At 46.2% G+C, this 21,158-nt stretch overlaps 1 protein-coding gene across 29 annotated transcripts in view; it reads left to right on the top strand.

Annotated features, from left to right (window-relative positions):
* Positions 1 to 21,158, top strand: part of LRRFIP1 (LRR binding FLII interacting protein 1) — a 144,041-nt gene that overhangs the window by 73,434 nt on the left and 49,449 nt on the right. For 11 of the 29 annotated variants that reach the window (XM_060107209.1, XM_060107204.1, XM_060107197.1 and 8 more), the window contains exons 2-6: positions 2,677 to 2,763; positions 9,189 to 9,206; positions 12,785 to 12,832; positions 14,452 to 14,496; positions 15,122 to 15,172. In XM_060107209.1, the coding sequence (XP_059963192.1) occupies positions 2,677 to 2,763; positions 9,189 to 9,206; positions 12,785 to 12,832; positions 14,452 to 14,496; positions 15,122 to 15,172 (249 nt within the window). Of the gene's footprint in view, positions 1 to 2,676; positions 2,764 to 9,188; positions 9,207 to 12,784; positions 12,833 to 14,451; positions 14,497 to 15,121; positions 15,203 to 18,150; positions 18,190 to 21,158 lie in introns of all 29 variants that reach the window. The other 18 variants (XM_060107205.1, XM_060107198.1, XM_060107192.1 and 15 more) reach the window with 8 other exon arrangements.

Genomic DNA, 21,158 nt, shown 5'->3' with positions numbered 1-21,158 from the left:
CCTCCTGCTCTTGGACTGAGGTCCCATTTTCCCGATGGCTGTCAGCTGGGCCGCTCTCACTGTTTGTCATGCGACCCCTCACAGGCCCCCTCGCACATGGCAGCTTGCTTTTGCGAGGCCGGCAGGAGTCTCTGTCTGACCTCCAGGCCCACTTTTCCGGGGCTCACCTGATGAGGTCAGGCCCACAATGGAGCTCTGTTTTGATGAACTCAAAGTCAGCGGATGAGGGACCTTCATTACTAGTACGTTTCTCTTTGCAGTATAATGTAACCCAGTCACAGGAGTGACATCTGTCGTACTCACCGTTCTGGCCACACTCAAGGGGAGAGGAGAATGCAGAGCACGTACCGCGGTGACGGGAATCTCGGAGGCCACCCTAGAATTCTGCCTGCCACACACCTCTCTCCCCTGTCCCCCCCTGGCAGCCCCTCCTTCTTCCAGCCTCTTTCTCACTTTCTCACTCCTCCACCCCCCTCTTCTTCCTCCATGCCCTCCCTTCTCTTTTCCTGAATCCCCTCGCTGTTCCTCACCGCCCCCTCCCCAAGCTGATGGGCTGTGGCTGCCTGGTCCACACCGGCTTAGAACCTGGGCCAACAGCCAGGGAGCCCAGGAAGGGCTGGAGAGGCAGCTGTACTCAGCGTGGACACAGACCTCTTCCCGGCCCGTTGATGGGGCTGCAGGGAGTCAGTGTACCCAGAGGTCGGTCTACCAAAGCTTCCCCTCCCCTCCCCTCCTCTCCCCTCCTCTCCCCTCCGTTTTGGCTGGATCTTTTTATAGACCCTGAGCGAATGGCTCATCACACAATGTAACGTGGGTTAGAAAATTGAAAATGGCAATGAGGTATCAAAGTTCTGATGCAGTTGTGATTTTTGACATCCTTGATTCGAAGGACATGGGCTTGGGTTGATAAAGAAACCACGTGGGGCTTCCCTGGTGGCGCGGTGGTTGGGAGTCCGCCTGCTGATGCGGGGGACACGGGTTCGTGCCCCGGTCCGGGAGGATCCCACATGCCTCGGAGCGGCTGGGCCCGTGAGCCATGGCTGCTGAGCCTGCGCGTCCGGAGCCTGTGCTCCACAGAGGGAGAGGCCACAGCAGTGAGAGGCCCGCGTACCGCAAAAAAAAAAAAAAAAAAAAAGAAACCACATGAATGAAGCGTGTTATAGAATAAATTCCTTATGAGGACATTAGCTAGCTAATCTTGACAGATCAGCTGCGGTCAGTTTTCAGCTTAGATTAGAACTTAGAAGACGCATTTGTAGTTCTGTGCAATATAATTGTGGGGTGAGGGCAAGGGACATCCTTGACATGAGGAGCCACGGTCCTGGTGGGAGCCTGCGGTACAGGGTGCCTGACCTTTGGGAAGAAACTGGACAACAGGACATTTGGGCCACCTCACTGCTTGCTGGCCCCAATGACCACATCAGAAGCACGTGGCCGTCTCCGATGGCCCCGTTTTAAGATGACCTAGGGAACAGCGAAAGCTGTTAGAACTGTTGGAAGAATCACAAGTGTATTCCCATAAAAAATTAAGTGGAGGGCTTCCCTGGTGGCGCAGTGGTTGAGAGTCCACCTGCTGCTGCAGGGGACACGGGTTCGTGCCCCGGTCCGGGAGGATCCCACATGCCGCGGAGCAGCTGGGCCCATGAGCCATGGCCGCTGAGCCTGCGCGTCTGGAGCCTGTGCTCTGCAGCAGGAGAGGCCACAACAGTGAGAGGCCCGCATACTGCAAAAAAAAAAAAAAAAAAAAAAAAAAAAAAAAAAATTAAGTGGAAAGGATGGATTTGTTTGACACCAGAAAACCTGGATCCTGATAGCCTTGCACCGTTCACCTCACTGGGCCGTTTTGTCACCTGTGATAATGAATAAGCTCGAGATTTGTAGAATGTGAAACCAGGTTCAAGTGCCACGTCCGACAACGTTGGCTGGTCCTGGTCAAGCGTTTTAGATGCTCTTGAGTAGAATAGGGCAAATCAGCTGCAAGTTGACAGGTAGTTAAATGGAGCCAGATTTTGTTTTAATTTAACAGCTGGAACCACTCTGCTCTGGTGGAAGATGTCTTGCTTGAGAAAAGATGGGCTTCCCAGTGCTCAGGTGCCTGGGGGGCAGCGGGGAGTAGTGAGGGGTGACTGGACAGGAGTTCTGGAAAGCAGGGGCAGAGTCTCAGCCCTGTGACCTTGGACAGGTCTGGCGGCCTCTCCGGGCCTCTGCTTCCTGGTCTGTAAAGGGAGGGGTTCAACCAGTGACCTGGGGTCTTGTCCAGCTCTAGTGCTTTGCTCTGTGCACTCATCTGTCATCGCTCCAGAGGAAGGCAGACCGCCCAGCCCTGCCACTTATGGGCTGTGTGACCGTGGGCGCCCTACCCTCCCTGTGCCCTAGTTCCCTTGTCTATTAACTGGGTGTGGTAACACCATCTCCCCAGTAGGGCTGGTACGAGGAGTCCATGGCATAATATACATGAAGCCCTCAGAATAGCACCCATTGGCATTTAGTAAGGGGGCAATAAAAGGGAGCAATCGTGATTACTGTAACAATGGTGACTGTGATTCCTGGACCCTTTTAACGCTTACAAGTCTGTGTTACTATGTATTAACCTCTGAACAAGAGCATCATTGTTAGCCGTGTCCTGGACAGGAGCCGCTGGTCTGTCTCCTAATGCCATCTCCGGGTCTGTTGCAGGCGGAGGCCAGGCTGGCGGCAAAGCGCGCGGCACGAGCAGAGGCCCGAGAGATCAGGATGAAGGAGCTGGAACGGCAGCAGAAAGAGGTAACGCCGGGCTCCTCGTCGGTTCTCGCGGGAGGGTTCCTTCCAGGCAGAGCGGGCCCGCGCGGGGGCACCTGCCCCTCTGATGTTGCTCTCGATTTGAAGGCACCTGTGCCTGTGACTTTGGTTCAAGGTCAGGCCAGGGCATGGCATAGCATGCGGATGCCAGATGGCCCATCCTGGACACTCAACCTGTCGGATCCTGGGACGAGCCTCCGCACAGAGCACTTGCCCACGTGGATCTCCCCGGCCCAGCCTTCTGGCCGGAAGGAACCAAGAGATGCTGGCTCTGGACTTGAGGTTCTAACTGTTGAGCTAGAATGCCCATCCTCTGAATTAAAATGTGAAAGAAGAACAGGTTATTATTTATTTAGGCTAACCAGTCTCATTTAAAATACTTCCCCTGTGGTTTTTACACTTTTTCATAGGTTTCATGAGGCCTGAAGCCTGTGTGTGATACAGAGAACAGAATAAACACTGGATGAAATAATCAGGAAAGAAACTGCCCTCCTGGGAAGGTGGATATTAATGTGTTTACACACCTGTTAATGCTGTTTGCTACTTTCTTTCACCACCTTGAGCCGGAGCCAGAAGCCACGTGGGCAGCGTGAGGGCTCTCTCACTCGCAGTTCAAGGGGTGGGCTTTCCTGTGACCTTGAAGTCCACGCAGCAAATGAGCGACTCCCTCTCCATGGTCTCCGCCTTCTCCCGTGGACCTCGGCCTCGCGGGGTCTAGGGAGCAGCCGTGCCAGGCCCACGTGCCAGGCCCACCGGCGGCTCTGCTTGTTTGGAAGATTTGAATGTATTGTGTTGGAGAGGCAGCCAGCTGCTTTCCCCAGGGATGATTTTCATACTCAGAGTCTGGTTTGGTTCATGTAGCCAAATTTTCAAAGTCGAACCGGTGTCTTAAAACTTGTGAGGTCTCAGATGAAACTCTGGATTTCCAGTTTCTCATAAAATGACTGCAGTTTCTGCCAGGTTCCCAAGGTCACGTTCCCTGTAGAGGCGAGGTGCTCATTGTCGTCCCCTGCCTGACTGCGGGGTTTGCCGCTCTGCGTGGACGTGTGTACTCTGGGGGAGGGGTGTGGCCAGGCTTGAACTTGAGGAGGAAACCTCTCCCACGTGGCTCCAAGAATCTGTTGAAGGTTACTAGAAACTCAAGCCCAGGGGGTTAGTTAGGAGAGTCATACCTGGGTTCTGATGACGGGAGGGTGGGGGCCACCAAGGTGGCCCCCAGAGTGATGGGGATGGAGGGGACATGTCCCTGAGAGAAAGGCCACACAACACGGCAGCGGTGATGTTGGGAAGTGGCCCGAGCAGAGGGGCAGCCACACCTCGACCGTATTTTAGGCATCACTTGGGGATGTGAAGAAGAAATACTTCTATGGGGAGGAGTATTTGGACTGGAAGTTGGAGAAAAGGGACAGGTGGTGTTGTTTTGTAGACCTTTGTCACTTAACCTGTCTGAGACAGTGTCACCTGGGCTTTAGGAATCACCCTGACGGCAGCCAACAGCCGGGCACCAGACTCTGACATAAAGAGTACTCGTTGGAGGCCACCTAATGGAATAGTTCTCTTAGCCTGGACTGGTTTTTAAGTTAGAGATTTGATTGATTGATTGGTTGATTGATTGAGCCGAGCCGTGTGGCTTGCGAGATGTCAGTTCCCTGACCAGGGATCAAACCCGGGCCCCAGCAGTGAAAGCGCCAAGTCCTAACCACTGGACCGCCAGGGAATTCCCTAAGTTAGAGATTTTAAATAACAAATTGATTTTTCAAACTGCCTGGCATCGATGTCTGTTTAGAATATTCCTGTCCATTCGGTAGCTACTTGCAAAGCCCCCGTGTGCAGGACACTGCCAGCCCCTCCCCTCTGCTTTGGAAACCAACTGGCAGGGAAGCTCGGGGGTTAACGCAGTGGCTTCATCACAGTTTGCAGGGTGAGGCTGCATTCTCCAGAGCCAGCAGAGGCTCATTCCTTCCTCTGCTTCCCCGGCTTTCCCTCCAGCCCCCAGTCTTTTTTATATTAAGGCCTTAAAAGAGCTGTAAGAAGAATTTTTCAAAATACATTGTTGCCCCTCCAGGATTTGCCACATTTGACTGAGTGGCCGCCTGGTAGTGTTTCTGGTGGCCTGTGGCTGTCCCCTCCACTCTGTTGTTGGAGCTGGACCACTGGACTCGGGAAAGATGACCTTGACCTGTCAGGGGGCCTGCCTTTGGTTTTGTTGGTGGTGTTATCAATGATAATCATTTTATCATTTGTCTCACAAGTGAGAGAAAGTTACTCTCACAAAGGTAAAATTTCTACAAAATCAAGGCCAAAATGAATTACATAGTATATACATACATATCTATCTTCCAAGTTATAATATATTCTAGCCTTAATTATGGGCAGAATTGAATTAAATATATAGTTGATAACATAAGCAGCCTCTTACAGAGTTCTTTGGCAGAAGTTCTTGATTTAGAAAATGAAAGTTAAGAGGAATTTGGCTAAGTAAGAAACCACTTATTTGAAGGGCCTCCTTTCAAAGCAAAGCACCCTTTTCCCCCTTGGAGTTACAGAAAGTCCCCTCCCATTGCATTTAATTCTGCAGAGTGACCTGCTGCCGAACTCCTGCACTTCGGTTGCAATATTTCAAGTCGCAAAACTGCAGTTGCTAGGGCTTCCCTGGTGGCGCAGTGGTTGAGAGTCCGCCTGCCGATGCAGGGGACACGGGTTCGTGCCCCGGTCTGGGAAGATCCCACATGCCGCGGAGCGGCTGGGCCCGTGAGCCATGGCCGCTGAGCCTGCGTGTCCGGAGCCTGTGCTCCGCAATAAGAGAGGCCACAGCAGTGAGAGGCCCGCATACCGCAAAAAACAAAAAACAAAAACAAACTGCAGTTGCTACCCAAAGATGGGAAACTAAGTCAGGGCCATTTAATTTTGGTATCATTAAATGGGCATTGGATGTCGGTGGGGGGAGGGGGGACCGTGTGGAGGGTCCCCCGCCGCCTGCCGCGCCAGGCACAGCCCTGCCCCTCACAGCAGCCTCGCCAGGCCGTGGGAGCCCCACTGTACTCTCAGGACAGGGGAGCCCGGAGGACTGAAGTAACCTGGCCTGGCAGGAGCTGAGATTCAAGTCCAGCTCCTGTGCATCGTGGCCTGCCCTGGGGTGTCTGGTGCCTGCTAAGGACCTCAGGCTTTGCAGAGAAAATTTGATTAAAACCTGGGAAATCTGATTTAAAATGCCACAATTTGCCTCACTCGGTCAGACACACAGTGTCGTTGGTTAGTAGATGGCATTAGAATCTTGAAATTCTTTTTTTTTAATTTATTTTATTGAAGTATAGTTGATTTACAGTGTTGTGTTAGTTTTTGCTGTACAGCAAAGTGATTCGGTTACACATATACCAACATTTTTTCATATTCTTTTCCCTTATGGTTTATCACAGGGTATTGAATGTATTCCTTGTTGTTTATCCATCCTCTATATAATAGTTTGCAGTGAAATTCTTTATTCTTGCGGTAAAGACATTTGGGTGGTTGACAGGGATGAAAATGTTTTGTCGTGATTCAAGTTCCATGGAAGGTCTCACACAGAAACAGTTTGCTAATTGGGTGCCCTCAGCATTCAGCCACCGCGGAGATGCTTTCAGACGTGGGAACATGTTTCCAGGGACCTTTCTCAGGATCAGGCCGTGTGCCTGATGGCCCAGCCCCACGCTGTGAATTATCTAGGTGCAGAATGACACCCTGGGTGGGGGGCCTGTATCGGTCAGGCAGGAAGCAGAGAAAGTAACTCCGGGCAGCACGGTGGGTGAGTGCAGACCCTGGACGAGGAAGCTGCAGGTGGGGAAAGCCAGGACGGGCAAGAAGGCCCCGTGGGTGATGAGAGTCAGATGGCAGAGGCCTGGAGGATGGAGAGAGGGCCCTGGCTCTGCCCGGTGGTTTGTATCGATGTGTGATCCCAGGAGCACTGACTCATACAAAGGACAGTTTTGCTATCATAAATTCAGTGTGCTTGGGACAGAAGCGCATTGCCATTTAAAGCGTATGTCTGCTTCCTCAAAACACATTTGAAAGGTTTAAAATAAAATACACGTATCTTTTATTCGTAGTCAGAGAGATCTGGGGTAGGGTGGGGGGCCTGGCAGGGACCTCCTGGAGCCCCTGGCATGTGGCGGTGCCGGGACTGGGTGCTGTCAGTCTGGAGAGGGGTCTGTCTGGGTTTTATTGACAGGCGAGGAAGACGGACCTTAATTAGACAGTTTTCCCAGAAGCTGAGCGAGTGGCTGGCCAGGATGCAGATCTGGACCTGGAAAAGCTGCCAAGCTTGTAGTCTTCCCAGTACATCCTCTGCCTCCAGATCAAGTGTATAACCAACAGCGAAAACAAAGGGCGGCGTCAGTGTGTTACCCTTGGGATTAACCTCGGCAGAGAGCACGCTGCCACTCGCCACCAAGGCGGGGGAAGATCCACGAAGTCCTTGGCGTTTTGCAAGCAGATGTGCACCTTGAAAAACAAGTTTTTTTCCTTGGTGCTGATTCAGGGCTCGTCATATAAACACAGAACGGACCTTTGTGTCCGCTGAGTGTTACCGAGAACACGGGAGCAGCAGCTGTTCGTCTAGCTGATTCTTGACGTGACCCGTGTCCCGGGCTGGGGGAGTGGGCACAAGTGGGCCCGTGGGTGTGCATGGGCGTTCGTGTGCACATCTAGAGAGAGGAGACAGACAAGCTTGCAGGTTTGGGGACGCGCTTTTAGGACTGAGGTTGGTGTACAGACAACATCCCTCGGTCTCCCCTCTGCATATCACATCTCCGGGCCTATTATTAGAAATAGCACCACAATCTGAGGTTATACAATCTGATAGCCCAGGCACTGGCATTTTAAGTTGTTGATTAAGTGGAAATGAATATGCTTTGGAAGACCCGTGTTTAACTAGTAGGGTTGATATTTTGGTGTAAAAATTGAGAAACACAATCCCTGTTTCCACCGGCTGGTGAGCCACCCTACCTCTGCACAGGTGCTTCTGAGCAGGACCAAGGCTTTCCTTAACAGGGAGGTCAGCTCGGCTGCAGGCAGACGTAGGCTGTGAATGCCTGGAGAGCAGTGACTGTCGCTGGGGGCTCAGGAGGGCAGGAAGCTGGCCACACCACTGGGGGGTGTCAGAGATGAGTCGTGGTTGAAGCCACACTAGTGCCTGGGACCCTCCAAGGCCAGCATGAGAGTGCGCACAGAGGAGAGGTGAGAAGTGTCATCAGTGCTGGAGGAGTGTAGACCTGTCATCAAGCCCCAGCAGACCCTGAGGACATGGGGGCCTCGAGCCGGCTGCAGATCTGTCCAGATGGCCCAGGCACCCCAGCCCTCCTAGCCGCCCACTGCACCCTCCAGAATGGCTCTTTTCACCCGTGCGGATGGTGAGAACCAACTACATTGGCTGTGCTTGGGGGCTGTTTCAAAGGATTATGAGCTCCTTTTTAATGGATTTATTAGGGAGAATATGTAGATATTTGGGAAATCTGAGTGAACCTTTTACTTTGTTCGAGAACCTACACTAATGGGAAAAAAATGGTGGTATGATGCCCAGGTGATCTCATGATGATCAGAGTGTATCTCTTGTTGCTACTGACCTGATAAACATTTCTGTTGGAGGAAAAATGTTCAGTAGTCGTAGTGTTGAATATATTGATCTGCACTCACCCACCGAGAAACACCGAGTCTCAAGTCTTGTAGTTGTGGCAGTGCCTTGGTCAATGCCTGACTTAGTCAGAGTTTTGTTGAATGGATGAATGAATGTATGGGTGGAGTAGACATCTCAGTCTTACCTAGAGATTACTACAAAATTAGGAGAAAGCTCTAGAGCAAACTAATATGTCAAGGCATGATAATAAGCTTTTCAAATTTTTTTCAGTTATATTCCAGTGATCGCTCCATTTGGCTGGAATTTTCCTGGTATTCTGTTTGTATCTGTTGAATTTTCCACGTATTCTGCATCAGAATCAGAACGTGAAAGCCTCTTTCTTCACTCTGTGTGAATTTGACCAGTTGACTTTCCAATTAAATTTCTGTACTTTTTTATTAAACTTTGATCACGGTGAAAAGAAATTTTAAATTGAAGATGAAGTTCTTTTTCCCATTAACGGTAACAGGTTATACAAACTTCTGCATTAGAATAGTAGCAGGATTCTTGTAGACTTGTGTGGACATGCCTGTGTTTCACCAGTATATCTAAAACAGAATGTAAAATCTGTTATGAAATTACTGATTATTTCAGTGAGACTTCAAGAGGTTTTTTTCATTCATATTTTACCAGTTTTCACCTTTTTTCCAGTATGGCTTTTATTCATATTTCTAGGTACTTACAGAACCTTTCTTTCTGATGTTTGTACTTCTGTAACTGTATTTTATATTTCTTTCCCAATTTCTTTTGCCCTTCTCTATAGATCTATCAGGTTCAAAAGGTAGGCTCTTCCTTCTTTATTTTCTAATTTGCATGTACTCTTTTTCCCTTGCCAAGGACCTGGTCACCTTTCAGAAATAACACCTTTGATTGAAAACTCATCCAAGTTCTTACTGCTTCTTTTACTGCTTTATTTATTATGAATTGGTTTGAACAAGAACGCCTAGGTCCCCACTTCAGCCCACACGCAAAGCAGCCGTCAGCACACATTCCTGTGTACTGAAAGCTTTTCCCATCTCCCTTTTCTCAAGAAATTAGAAAATTGTTGAAGAAGAAAAATTAACTCTAAGACAAAATAAAAATCACACCTCAGAGTTTGGAAAACCTTTTGAAATCAGATATTTAAAAAGAAAGATTATCCTCTCATATAATTTTATTAGAAAGGGTTTAAGCTATCAAGGCATATTACCATACATTAGGAGATTATTACATACTGATTTAAAATCTGAGTAAAAAAAGAAAATGATGATATAACAGTAAAATCCAACAGCTTAAAACACACCTGCCTTCTATCCCCAATATTCTCTTGTTTCCTAGTATTTTGTAAAAGCAGCTGAGGTTTAGAAATAAATGCACTGAGCAGGCCAGACACAGAAAATAAAGAGGAAAACAACCAAGTCAGTGACTCCTGATCCAGCAATAAAGAAGGAAGGAGTAAGCGGTTCCCTGAGAACTTATAGAAAGTGTTCACGGTGAGTCTTTCCCCAGAATGAATTGTTGTTACTTACGACACCTGTAATAGCTTCGTTTTTACAAATTTATTTAGTTTATAGATAAAGAAGGACTATATTTGTCTTTGAGAGCAACCAAGAAAATCAAAACAAGGTGACTTAATTCCATAGGTTAGAACGTGCCGACCCTTTAAATACCCTATATCAGTAACTTTAAAATTCTGTTTTTGGATTCCTTTACCAGCTACAGTTCCAAATTGCCTTTCCTTCCTGCCCCCCTCACTCTGCATAACTACTGTCCCCCAGAGTGTTAAGAAACCAGTTAAGTAGGTGCCAGAATCTATCTGGACTTTGTTAGTTTTTGCAGGGTCCACTTGGAAATGTATATTGAAGCTAGAGTTCCAACCCATACACAGAGAATCTAGGTAAGAATTTCATAGGTAAAAGACAAGGCTGGGAACCATCGCAGTATCCGATGGAGCAGGACATAATTGCCTAAAACCTAGACAAGGAACTCCTATCTGGTCATTTCCACTTTGATTCATTCCCATCTGGTGCTGGATCGAGATTATTTTCCTTTTACCAACTCACCAGGGATACACCCTTAGAACTTTGTCAGAATGGTCATTTGTATACAAAGTACAACCAGAGGGAGCACAGGAAGCCCTCCATGGGAAAACAGATACACATTTTTATCATAAAGACGTGTCCAAGCGAAGGGAAGGCTTTCCTTGTCACTGAGACTCAGGAAACGGAAAAGGAAGCAGTAAGTCTCTGTCCCAGCCCATCAGCTACATCCATCACGGTTTCTCTCCTACGGAATCAAAGCTGTTTCTGAAAGTCGAGCACTTCTGCGTTCATCTGGCTTTTGCTTCCTTCTGCATGACTCGCTGGCTAATCATAGCAGTTTACGCGTGCAACATCGTACACTTTCTAGAGTTTGCCGTGCTGTCACTGCCAGCTATTAACACCAGGACTACTCGTTAACCGCACGTACTGTTGGCAGGGGTGTCCTCCCTCCATGGAATGGCGTGGAGATGCAGCTGTAGAGTTACAGCAGCTGTTTATAAGGCCACCTGTGGACTCGATGAAAGACTTTAAATACTGATTCTTATTTTTGTCCTAAAAAGAACAATAGGTAGAATGCAGTATTTGATATGGGTATAAAATTGGCCAAAAAGGGAAATATGGAAATAGAAAATCGGATAACACAGACTCCTTTTGGAATTTACTGTTTGTCAATTTCTATAGGCCCCCTCCTTTTTAAAAACCACATTTTCTTTCTGTCTTTGCAGTTAAGCCATGAGATAAAGGAGGGTTGATGGCATCAAATTTTCATATCTGGAATTTGACAGTGAGAGTGGGTGGGACTAACATGAATTGAACGCAGAATAGCTTTAAGCCGTTGCATTTCACTGAAACTGATGTTAAAACATGACTTTAGGAAGTGTGTACGTTTATTTCCTTTCTCGATTTATAGTCTAAGGAAAGGAACTTACGGAAAAAGATTTGGCTTATGTGCTCCGGATCTTAGGGCTCTGTATTGTTTGAATTTTTGTTTGTTTGTTTGTTTGTTTGTTTGTTTTGCGTTACTTGGGCCTTCCACTGCTGTGGCCTCTCCCCTTGCGGAGCACAGGCTCTGGACGCACAGGCTCACCGGCCATGGCTCACGGGCCCAGCCGCTCCGCGGCATGTGGGATCTTTCCAGACTGGGGCAGGAACCCCCGTCCCCTGCATCGGCAGGCGGACTCCCAACCACTGCGCCACCAGGGAAGCCCTGTTTGAATTTTTTAAAGCATCGTTACATTCTCCCTCCCGATTTCCTTCTTCCAGTTTTCTACTTGCTGCCACCTCTAAGAGAAAGGGGCAAGGCCATCGTAGAGCCATATATATATATTAAATCTGGCCGCCCTTCAAAATAAATGGAACCTAAACCACACCTAGCAGCAGCCTGTTTTGGTAATTGTAAAACCATGTCAAAAATTGTCGTATACTCTAGCATCCAGTTTTTTTCTTCTGATTATAAGCTTTTCACGTGTAAGAGGAAAATCCCATCTGTGTCCTACAATAGGGAGGTTTGGATGGTTGTTTCTTGTTTTTCTTATTGGAAATTGAGGGAAAAGTGAGGAGGACAGCAAAGCCCCATTATTTGAGAGTCTACCTGGGTTCCCACCTGAATTTGGAATTACTGTATTTAGTAACAGTAGTAGCCACCCTGAATCTGCTTTTCTGTTTCTAACTTGGGCCATTGCGGTTTAGACAGGCAAGCTGAAACCATGGAGGTGTTGGCTAAAGAAAACACCAAGCAGAACTTTTCTTGCCTGGGCCAAGACCTCTTCTGCAACAGCCTGCTTGGTCATCTTGCCATCAGTGGCATGTTATAAAGACGTCCACAGCCTAGAAATTCTCGAGGGCCTAAATTTAACATGGCTATCAGATAGCTGGAGCAAGGGTACCAGAAATCTAGGGGCAGCACACCATTTCTCCCGCTTTCCTCTGGTGTTCTCATTCCTTTTGTAGCAACACGGGAATGGCTTTGGCTTCTCTTAAATCGCGCTTTATTCCCGCAGTACACCTGCTCTGAAGGCAGGGACAGCTTTACAGAGGGGCTTGAAAGCTGCTGGGCTCAGTTTGAGTTCCTGGTCTCTACAGAGGCCACCCCCTCGCTCCAGGACTGCTTCGTCCTGGGCTCTCTTGTCTTCCCCCAGGGAGCGGGTTGGGAGGGTCTGTCTTCACAGGCTCACAGGCTGCGTGGGGGTCAGAGCCTGACCATGTGCTTCCCTGCTTTGCCTTGGCATGCTACCTTGACCCTGAGGCTTGGCAACGGTTTGGAAATGCATGTCAGAACAGTGTCCTGTGCGATTACCTGTGCACTTCTTGCCTAATTTTCTTTCCCTTCTGTCTGTAGAAATATTATGGGCTGGATACAAAGTGGGGCGACATCGAGCAATGGATGGTAGGCCTTGAATCTGATTTTTAAAAGCTTAAATGGTTTGTAATTGGATTCTTCCGCAGTTTAATTACATGGCTAGGTCCCTGTTGCACCCTAATTTGATACTGAGCGATTTCCTGCTGGGCATGCTTGCATCTGGCCTGGTTGTTTACATCCCACGTGAAGCCTGGTTAGAAGGTGCCCTGGCCAGGGTTGGTGTCAGGTCTGTTCAGTAGCGGCTGACTCCTGGAGCTTCCAGGCCAGCGTTTGTGAGGGTCTCCACCCCGACCATGACCCCGATCTCCTCTGCAGTGGACTCCCCACCAGGGACACTCAGGCTGGGCGTGTGCCCCCGGCGTGAGAACCTTCCCATGAGCATCCAGTCCAGCCAGCTCTAGTTGGAATCCAGGGGGATGCGTGATGCTGCATTTCTTTCACTCACGATTGCAGTCAGCTGCCCGGTCACCCCATTCCGACCTCTATACTTCGCTGCTGGGTACCCCCCCCCCCAACCTCATCCGCTGTGCCTGAGAAACCACTGTCCTCTGGTGAGAAAATTCCTTTACCTTCTCACCTTGTTTCCTGGCACGACTTAGCTGTCCTCCTTAGTCGGTTAAGAGCTGGCCCGCCCCTCACGATACCCCTGTCCTTACGACCCTCCCAGGGGGAGATCTTGCCTCCTGGCGGGAGGTTCTAGAAGAGGGGGATTCCAAGAGCTGTCCACTGGTCCCGAGGGAGCACAGCTTCATGCCTTCTCTCATGAATTCATCCACCTGAGCACTCCCCACCTCTTCCTGTCCTTGTCACCTTGCTGACTGGCCTCATGGACATCATCACATACCTGTAGCATTTGAGAACCTGACCAGTATGGAACTGTCCTATTAGGTGTCCCTTACACATAAAATAATCTAAGGGAGTATAAAATTACCTAACATTTAGAGATCTGTGTATAATATAAAAGAAAACAGTTGTTGAAATATAAAGAGCACACAACTCCTCTATTTAAAAAGTTATTAACTTCAAACTCTGTCACGTGTAAACCATCATTCTAAGTGTATATGGCACAGGCAGATGTATGTTTATCAAATCGTAAGACACGGTTAAAAGATGTGTCAGTGTTTTATATACCACTGAGAAAGAAAAAAAAATTTGCTAGTTATAATCGTGAGCAACTTTGATGATAAGATATGCCCCAACTTCAGAGACGTCCAGATGCAAAATGGAGCACCTCAGAATGCACAAAATATAATCGATAGGGTGGCATCCGAATTGGGTCTCTTACGAAAATGATTTCTCTTCCGATTCCTGAAGAGAAGTGAGTAAGGTTTTGAACGTAAGAAGAAAAGTAGGCTGATTTAAATGGACCACATTCAATTCGGAAAAAATTAAGACCCTGCTTTTCACTCAACATGCACTTGTTTTTAAAGCCAAAATGAAATATGCCGATTATTTGTGTGCCTAAGCCCCCCACCCACTTTTAGAAGAAAACATTTTCCCCCAGTGGTTTAATTGAAGCCTTTAAGCAAAAGCAAAGAAAATGTTTGTTTGACATTTATATCAGAAATACTGTATTATGGAGTATCTAAGCCTTCTCCTGTGTCTGCCCTAACCTTTCGGTGCTGTGTCCTCCGTTGCTTTGGTAGGAAGACAGTGAGCGCTACTCCCGTAGATCCAGAAGAAACACGTCGGTTAGTACCGTGTTCATTCATTACCTCGGCGTTTTGACTGAAGTCTGATTTGCAGTTTTAATGGCTGAAATACATAAATTGTCTCTCTATCCATCTATCTATATATGTATGTACATCTATCTATAGATCTGTATCTATATCTATATCTTAATGATACTTATGAAAGAAATTAACTAACACTTATACTGTTACCTAAACAAAGACTGTGAACTCAGCTTTTAGCATTGTGACCTGACTTTGGTGAGGGGAGGGTGTTTGAAAATTTTCTGAGTATTAATGTATTCATGACAGTTGTAGTGCTTTTTTTGTTACTGAATACCCATGGATAATTTGCAGAGTAATATGCATTAAGCTACATGTTTGTAGGTTACCAGCGAAGTGAACAGCATCACTGTAGTGAAATTAAAGTCATGTTATGCAGAAACAGTCTTCTGTTAAACAGAGGTGCACAAACAAAGCCCTTCTGGCGAAAACCCAGGCTCACGTGCACTGAGATTTTCAGAGGGGCCTGATCTGCCCCCCTGCCATGTGTCGGCTCAGCCGCTTCCCCGAGAGCTGGTCATTGGTTTCTCTGTGTCTGTTACAGCATCGCCTCATGGTTGTTTTCATCCTTTCTTTTTACTAGGCGTCTGATGAAGATGAGCGCATGTCAGCGGGTAGCCGCGGAAGTCTGAGGGTCAGTAACCAGGATGGTGGAGTTTGCATGGTACAGTCTGTGTCCACGTCCCTGGCCCTTCCATCCCTGCATTCAAAGTTCTTGTTCGTTATCCCTGTAGCCTTATAGTCAGTATCTAACTAAGGTGCTTATTTAAAATCTGTTCAGTGATGGGATGTTTCTTTGTGATGTAGAGAGATTATTGATACGCGTGAGCAGTTTTGTTGTCTTTCTCCCCCGAGAGGAAGTCCTCATTTCTTCATGTTGGTCCACATCACAAAGCTGCCCCATTTAGAGTAAGTTGCCTCATTGCTAGCGCGGTGAAGGGGAGCATGGAGGCTCATTCTGCCCTAATGGAAGTCCACGTGCTCGCCAGCAAATTGGAATCTCAGTTAAAGTAACTACAAGTTAAAGTAACTGTTATTCAGTGATGTTTCCCATAGCTCCTTGAGAGCTGCTGTAGGCTGCCGGTGGAAAACCGGAGCACACTGAATCCATCCAGCCTGGGGCCTCAGGAGCCCTTCCTTTTCATCAACTATAATGAAATCTCTTCATCACTGACAGCCTGATGGTTGATAAACACAGATACACATTTTTCCTTAAACCTTCCAAAAATCTTCATAATTATACTTGAAAACATGGCATGCTTTGGGAAGTGAAGTAGAGAAAAACGTGTTTTGCTTAGTCCTTTAAGTCAGTGAATTAATCTGAGCGTGTCAGTGAGGTTTACCACTGGATTAAAGCTGCATCTCTCTGCTGGTAATAATTCGGTCTCAACGCAGCCACTCCATTTTACTGAAGGACTGTATGGGGCACAAGGCTTGTTTTTAATCACCGTGGCAATTAAATCGTGATGTAACTCCTAGCCTTCTTATATACGCACCAAATGTACATTTAATTTAGCTGTTTATAACAATAAACTATAAAGGTGATACAGGCAGCCTTCCATGTACCCAGGTTCTGCATGATTCAACCAATCACGGATTAAAAATATTTGGAGGGAAAAATTCCAGAAAGTTCCATAAAGCAAAACTTGAACTGGCAATTATTTACATAGCATTTTACATTGTATTTACAACTATTCATGTAGCATTTACATCGTATTAGGTATTACAAGTAATCTAGAGATGACTGAATGTGTACAGGAGGGTGTGCGTAGGTTATATGCAAATACTACGCCATTTTATATAAGGGACTTGAGCATCTGCAGATTCTGGTATCTGGGGGGGTCCTGGAACCAACCCCCCGCAGATAGCAAAGGATGGCTGTACACTGTCGCTTTGCTGTTAACAGTTGTCATTGTCCTGAAGGTGCCAAAAGCATATCCATCGTGGTTTTACCGGAAAGTTACAGTTCAAAGGTGAAGTCAGTTAAAGAGCTTCCTTGCTATTTGAAACTTTCTCCTTAGCCATGTAGTTGTAACTTCCTCACATACCCTCTGACATGATTCACGCAAGAGGAAGTAAGATTTATGTAACCTAAACATTATCAATGCAAAACTCAGTTTGCAGAATCTGTAGACAAGGGTCGGAAATTACAGCCGTCCAGCAGGCACAGGAGAAGGTCGGGTCCTTGAAACCAAGTGAAGAAGTTACCTTTTCAAGGAGAAGGGGCGTGATCATGTGAGCACAGGACTCACATGACCACTGGCCAAGACGTTGGTGAGCTTGACAAGGGCACTTTTGATGGAAATAGTGAGGGCAAAACCTGACTGTTTTGGGCTCAAGAGAGAAAAGGAGAGAGACTGGAGAAAGAACCCAAACTCTCTTTCAAAACAGCATTTTCCATCTGCGATCCTCCTTGAAATTCAAGATTTTGTTTGTACTTGCATTTTTCTAGGAAAATAATGTCACTTTCTTAAGATTCTCAGAGGGTTCCCTGATCCCAAAGAGCTTAAAACTATTGTATTATTAGTGGTTGTTTGGGTGTTTATAGCATTTATATCATTTTCAACGATTTTAACCAGAAATGAGCTAAATCTCTGTGCTGGACACCATTCTTTGCCAAGATACAAGCCTATTTGTTTTAGGCTATAAAAGTTTATGGAGGAGCTCCACAATTAGGGTGCTGAGTAAGAGACGGGGAGAAGGTGGAAAGTCAGCAGTGGATGGGTTTTCGTCATTAGCCGGGTGGCGTGCTCCCCTGCTGTTTCCCGTGATGCACTTGATCTAAAGAAATAACTCTCGTTAAACATCACAGACCTTGAGAACTTGGATCCTAGGGATAAGAGTCAAGCCTTCTAATTTTTACAGACATAGAACAAGCCCAGAGCAGCGAGGAGGCCTGCTCAGGGCCAGGGTTCTGTGATAGCATCAATCCCAAAGCCCCTCGGGGGCCGGGAAATGGCCTCTCCTGGTTGGTGGGCAAGCAGGGTCCCCACTGCGCCTCCCCCGCCAGGGGGGGCTCATCTCAGTCCATCTCTGCGTAGGGCCAGTTTCTGCTGTTTTTCATCTTTTAATATTTGGAAATCTTTCGTTTGCAAAGTTCAAAGACCCTATCTTTTCTCTCTTGACTTTCTCAAAATACAGGCCTTCACTCCACTGACAGTGATGATCAACCCTTAAAAATGGAAGAAATTTTTTTTTCTAGCGTTTGTTTGGACATTCTCAGAAAACCTAGATTTAGATATCATTAGTACTTTATTTTCTTTACTTAAAAATTGAGAGTGACACATCTGTTGACCTTTTGCCTAACATAAATAGAATGTTTTAGGTAGAGGAGGAGAAAGGATTGCTCAGACTGCTTCAGATTCCATGAATTAGAGCAACATCTGCCATGGAAGTTTTATTTAATGCTAATGGATTTTATGGTAATGCTAATGTAATTGCGTTTGTAAATACATATGAGATCCTAGAAGTCATGAAAAAAATTTAATTTCATTAAGATTTTCAAGATTGCCTGTTTTTTGTTTTATGTTTCCGTTATGCCTTACGTAGCTTTTTAATTGATTTTGGGCAACTCTTTTCTGTTGTTTTTCTCTCCTATCCCACCTCTGACAGTCGCAGCCTGACGTGGAGTACGGGGGTCCCTACGCTTGGGTGAGATGATTGGGCAGACATGTGGCCTGATCCTAATAGTGTTGCGTGGGAGATAATAACCTGTGGCTTTCCACTAATCTCATGAACATTTGTATACCTTTGTTTTAAAAGACACACATGCCACGCACCTGTTCTTACCTGGGGACTGAGAGCCGGAGGGCAGGTGCACACACCACAGTGAGCTCTCTTCTTCCCAGGGCCTCCTGGGTACAGCTCTGACCCTCATGGGTGGGTCTGGAACCCAGGTGTGGGTGCTTGACCATCTCCCGCACCCGGCGGCCTGTGAGCACCGCTGTCTGCCAGGCTTTGGGGTAGCAGCTGCAGACACCAGATGGGAAAGATGGTGTCTTCTTCAGGGAACTCAAATCAGATCAAGAATTCCCAAGCCTCTACATTTCCTTTAAAAGATTGAATTTAAAGTCATTTTATCTAATGAAAAATTTATTATTTTCTAATCTGTATCCTTTCAAATTAAATGTCCCAGATGGCTCTTTGGCCAGAAAGTGCTCTTTGAGAAAGACCCCAAACCCAGTAACAAAAACGAAGCCTTTAGATTTAAATTCAGAATTTCCCTTCTTACATCCATCTAGAAGAGTTTGTATGCCTTATGCTTTCTGAAAACCTGTAAACTTAAATTACACTAAAAGGAAGAAAAATGTAATCTCACCAGCATTAATCACACTCAGCATTAAAGTGACTCAGCACTGAAATTATTATAGCGGATTATACACTTCTTCACTTGAAGAACTTTTTCCAAAAGGATTTTGTGCTTCATTCATTCCATTGCATTGAAAAAATATCTAGCAAACTCTGGTTTTCAAAATATATTTTTACCCTTAAGATGATAATTAACAGGACCGTACATCGGCACAGCACACTTGTCCCCAGAGTCTCCCAGTGAGGCTGCTGTTCTCCACTTTAAAACTAAATTGAGTGCATCAAGGATTGCACGTCAAAGCTTTGATTTTGCCTTTCTTATTTTGTTTCCCATCTCTAATGCCCCTGAAGGTGCTCTGTCTTTTGACTCAGTAGAATACCTAAAACTATTCATTAAAATAATAACAGTTGCCTTTTGCATGGTCACGCATGAAGCTGGTTATGCTTTGACAGCGCTGCATGTAGTGGTTAGCATTCTGACTAATCACAAGTTACCATTAGAATAACTGGTTTTGATGGGACATTTATTCTTATATCTTACTTATCCTCTTTTAGAAAATGCTGATTGGTGAATGTCTTTATTTTGTTCTGTCTTAGAGCAGTGCTTCTCAATGTTACTATATGTAAGATTCACCTGGGGAACTTGTTAAAATGCATATTCCCAGGCCTCTGGGTATTCCGATGTCCTGGGATGGGAAGCACGCCCCGTGACCAGGATGCAGGTGGTCTGAGGAGTGTTGAAAAAAATTGTGTAAAACAAAGCTAGGTGAACATCCGAGACCTGACTTAAGATGAAGGTGATATATGCCTTCTGTGGACTTTTTATTCTAATGTTGTTACAGTTCATTTCAACTCTCCTTATTACCCTCTTATGCCACTAAAAACAGCTCCACCCATCTGAATTCAACACAGAAAAACGACCCAAGAGGAGAAAGTTGGTGTGTTATTTAACAAGGTCAAAGTACTTCTCACTACAGAGATGTTGTTGGTGAGGTCTACAGATTTGGGAATACGTTGTAGGGATACATTCTCCATGACAGAGTTTCATTACAACAGAAAAGTGTGGATGTTCCACAAAGCCTTCAAAAGAAGGGTTTTTCCTGCATTTTCGTGGAAGGCCAGAAGAGAAAGGGACAACTGAAGGAGGGCATTTGCTCTCCCAACCTTCACCCACCCTCTGCTTTACGCTGCAGGCTAAATAAGAGAATGAGAAGATCAAAAAGGAAAAATCCATCTACAGCAGTATGTATTTTATAAGCAACAGTGGAAAGCCAGAGGGTTTATATATGTAATACATTTTTCTTCCTTATTTATTAGCAAGGTAAAAATCATCTAAAATTGATTGATGTTAGCCTTCAATATTAATTTTTTCCAGAAACTAGCTTCTAAACAGATATCAAAGGAATAAGACTGAGGTCTGAAATATACAAGTCCTTGACGTGCAAGATTATTTCTCTCGAGAGAGAAAAAAAGGAAATTAGACTGAATAAAATTCCTGCCAATCGCCAAAGGTTTTTTACTATCAAATTTATTTCAGAAATGTTTTAGGGCTTCCCTGGTGGCGCAGTGGTTGTGAGTCCGCCTGCCGATGCAGGGGACACGGGTTCGTGCCCTGATCTGGGAAGATCCCACATGCCGCGGAGCGGCTGGGCCCATGAGCCATGGCCGCTGAGCCTGCGCGTCCAGAGCCTGTGCTCCGCAATGGGAGAGGCCACAACAGTGAGAGGACAGCGTACCACACACACACACACACACAAGAAAAATGTTTTAATGTACTCATAGTTTTAATTTTTAATTCTGAAGGATTTCTACATACCCTTTTTCATTTAGAAACTTCAAATAGACTTGCTTTTGAATTGTAACACAAGTACACAGTTTTATAGTCAGGGTTTCATGAATCTGGATTTATAATCTGCCTGGAAATCCATATATTTATTCTTCATCAACGTCACAGCTGCATAATATGTGCTGAACCGTCTCCCCTCCCCCGAACTTTTAACAAGGAAACGTATCCTGTCCTTCCTCGGTACCAAGCACTTACCCATACAGTCAGCACTGATCTGGGCACTCATTTTAATCAGCTTTAATCCTCACAGTGGCCTTGTAAAGTATTTATTACCCTGCATGTTTTCACAGCCAAGGAGGTAGAGGTTCCAGTGGATTAAATAACTTGCCTAAAGTCATATGACAAAGCTTCTACTTGGAATCTCAACTCAGATCCATGATCCCCTGGCATCTCCTTCCATTTTTAGCATTTGTGGGGACTGCTTCTCCTTTTTCTGTCTCAGGAGCTGGTTATGTCCCTGACACTT

The sequence above is a fragment of the Mesoplodon densirostris genome, chromosome 8 (genome assembly GCF_025265405.1).
Source record: "Mesoplodon densirostris isolate mMesDen1 chromosome 8, mMesDen1 primary haplotype, whole genome shotgun sequence".
NCBI lineage: Eukaryota > Metazoa > Chordata > Mammalia > Artiodactyla > Ziphiidae > Mesoplodon > Mesoplodon densirostris.
The sequence above is the reverse complement of the archived record's forward strand: the minus strand, read 5'-3'. Positions and strand labels throughout refer to the sequence as shown.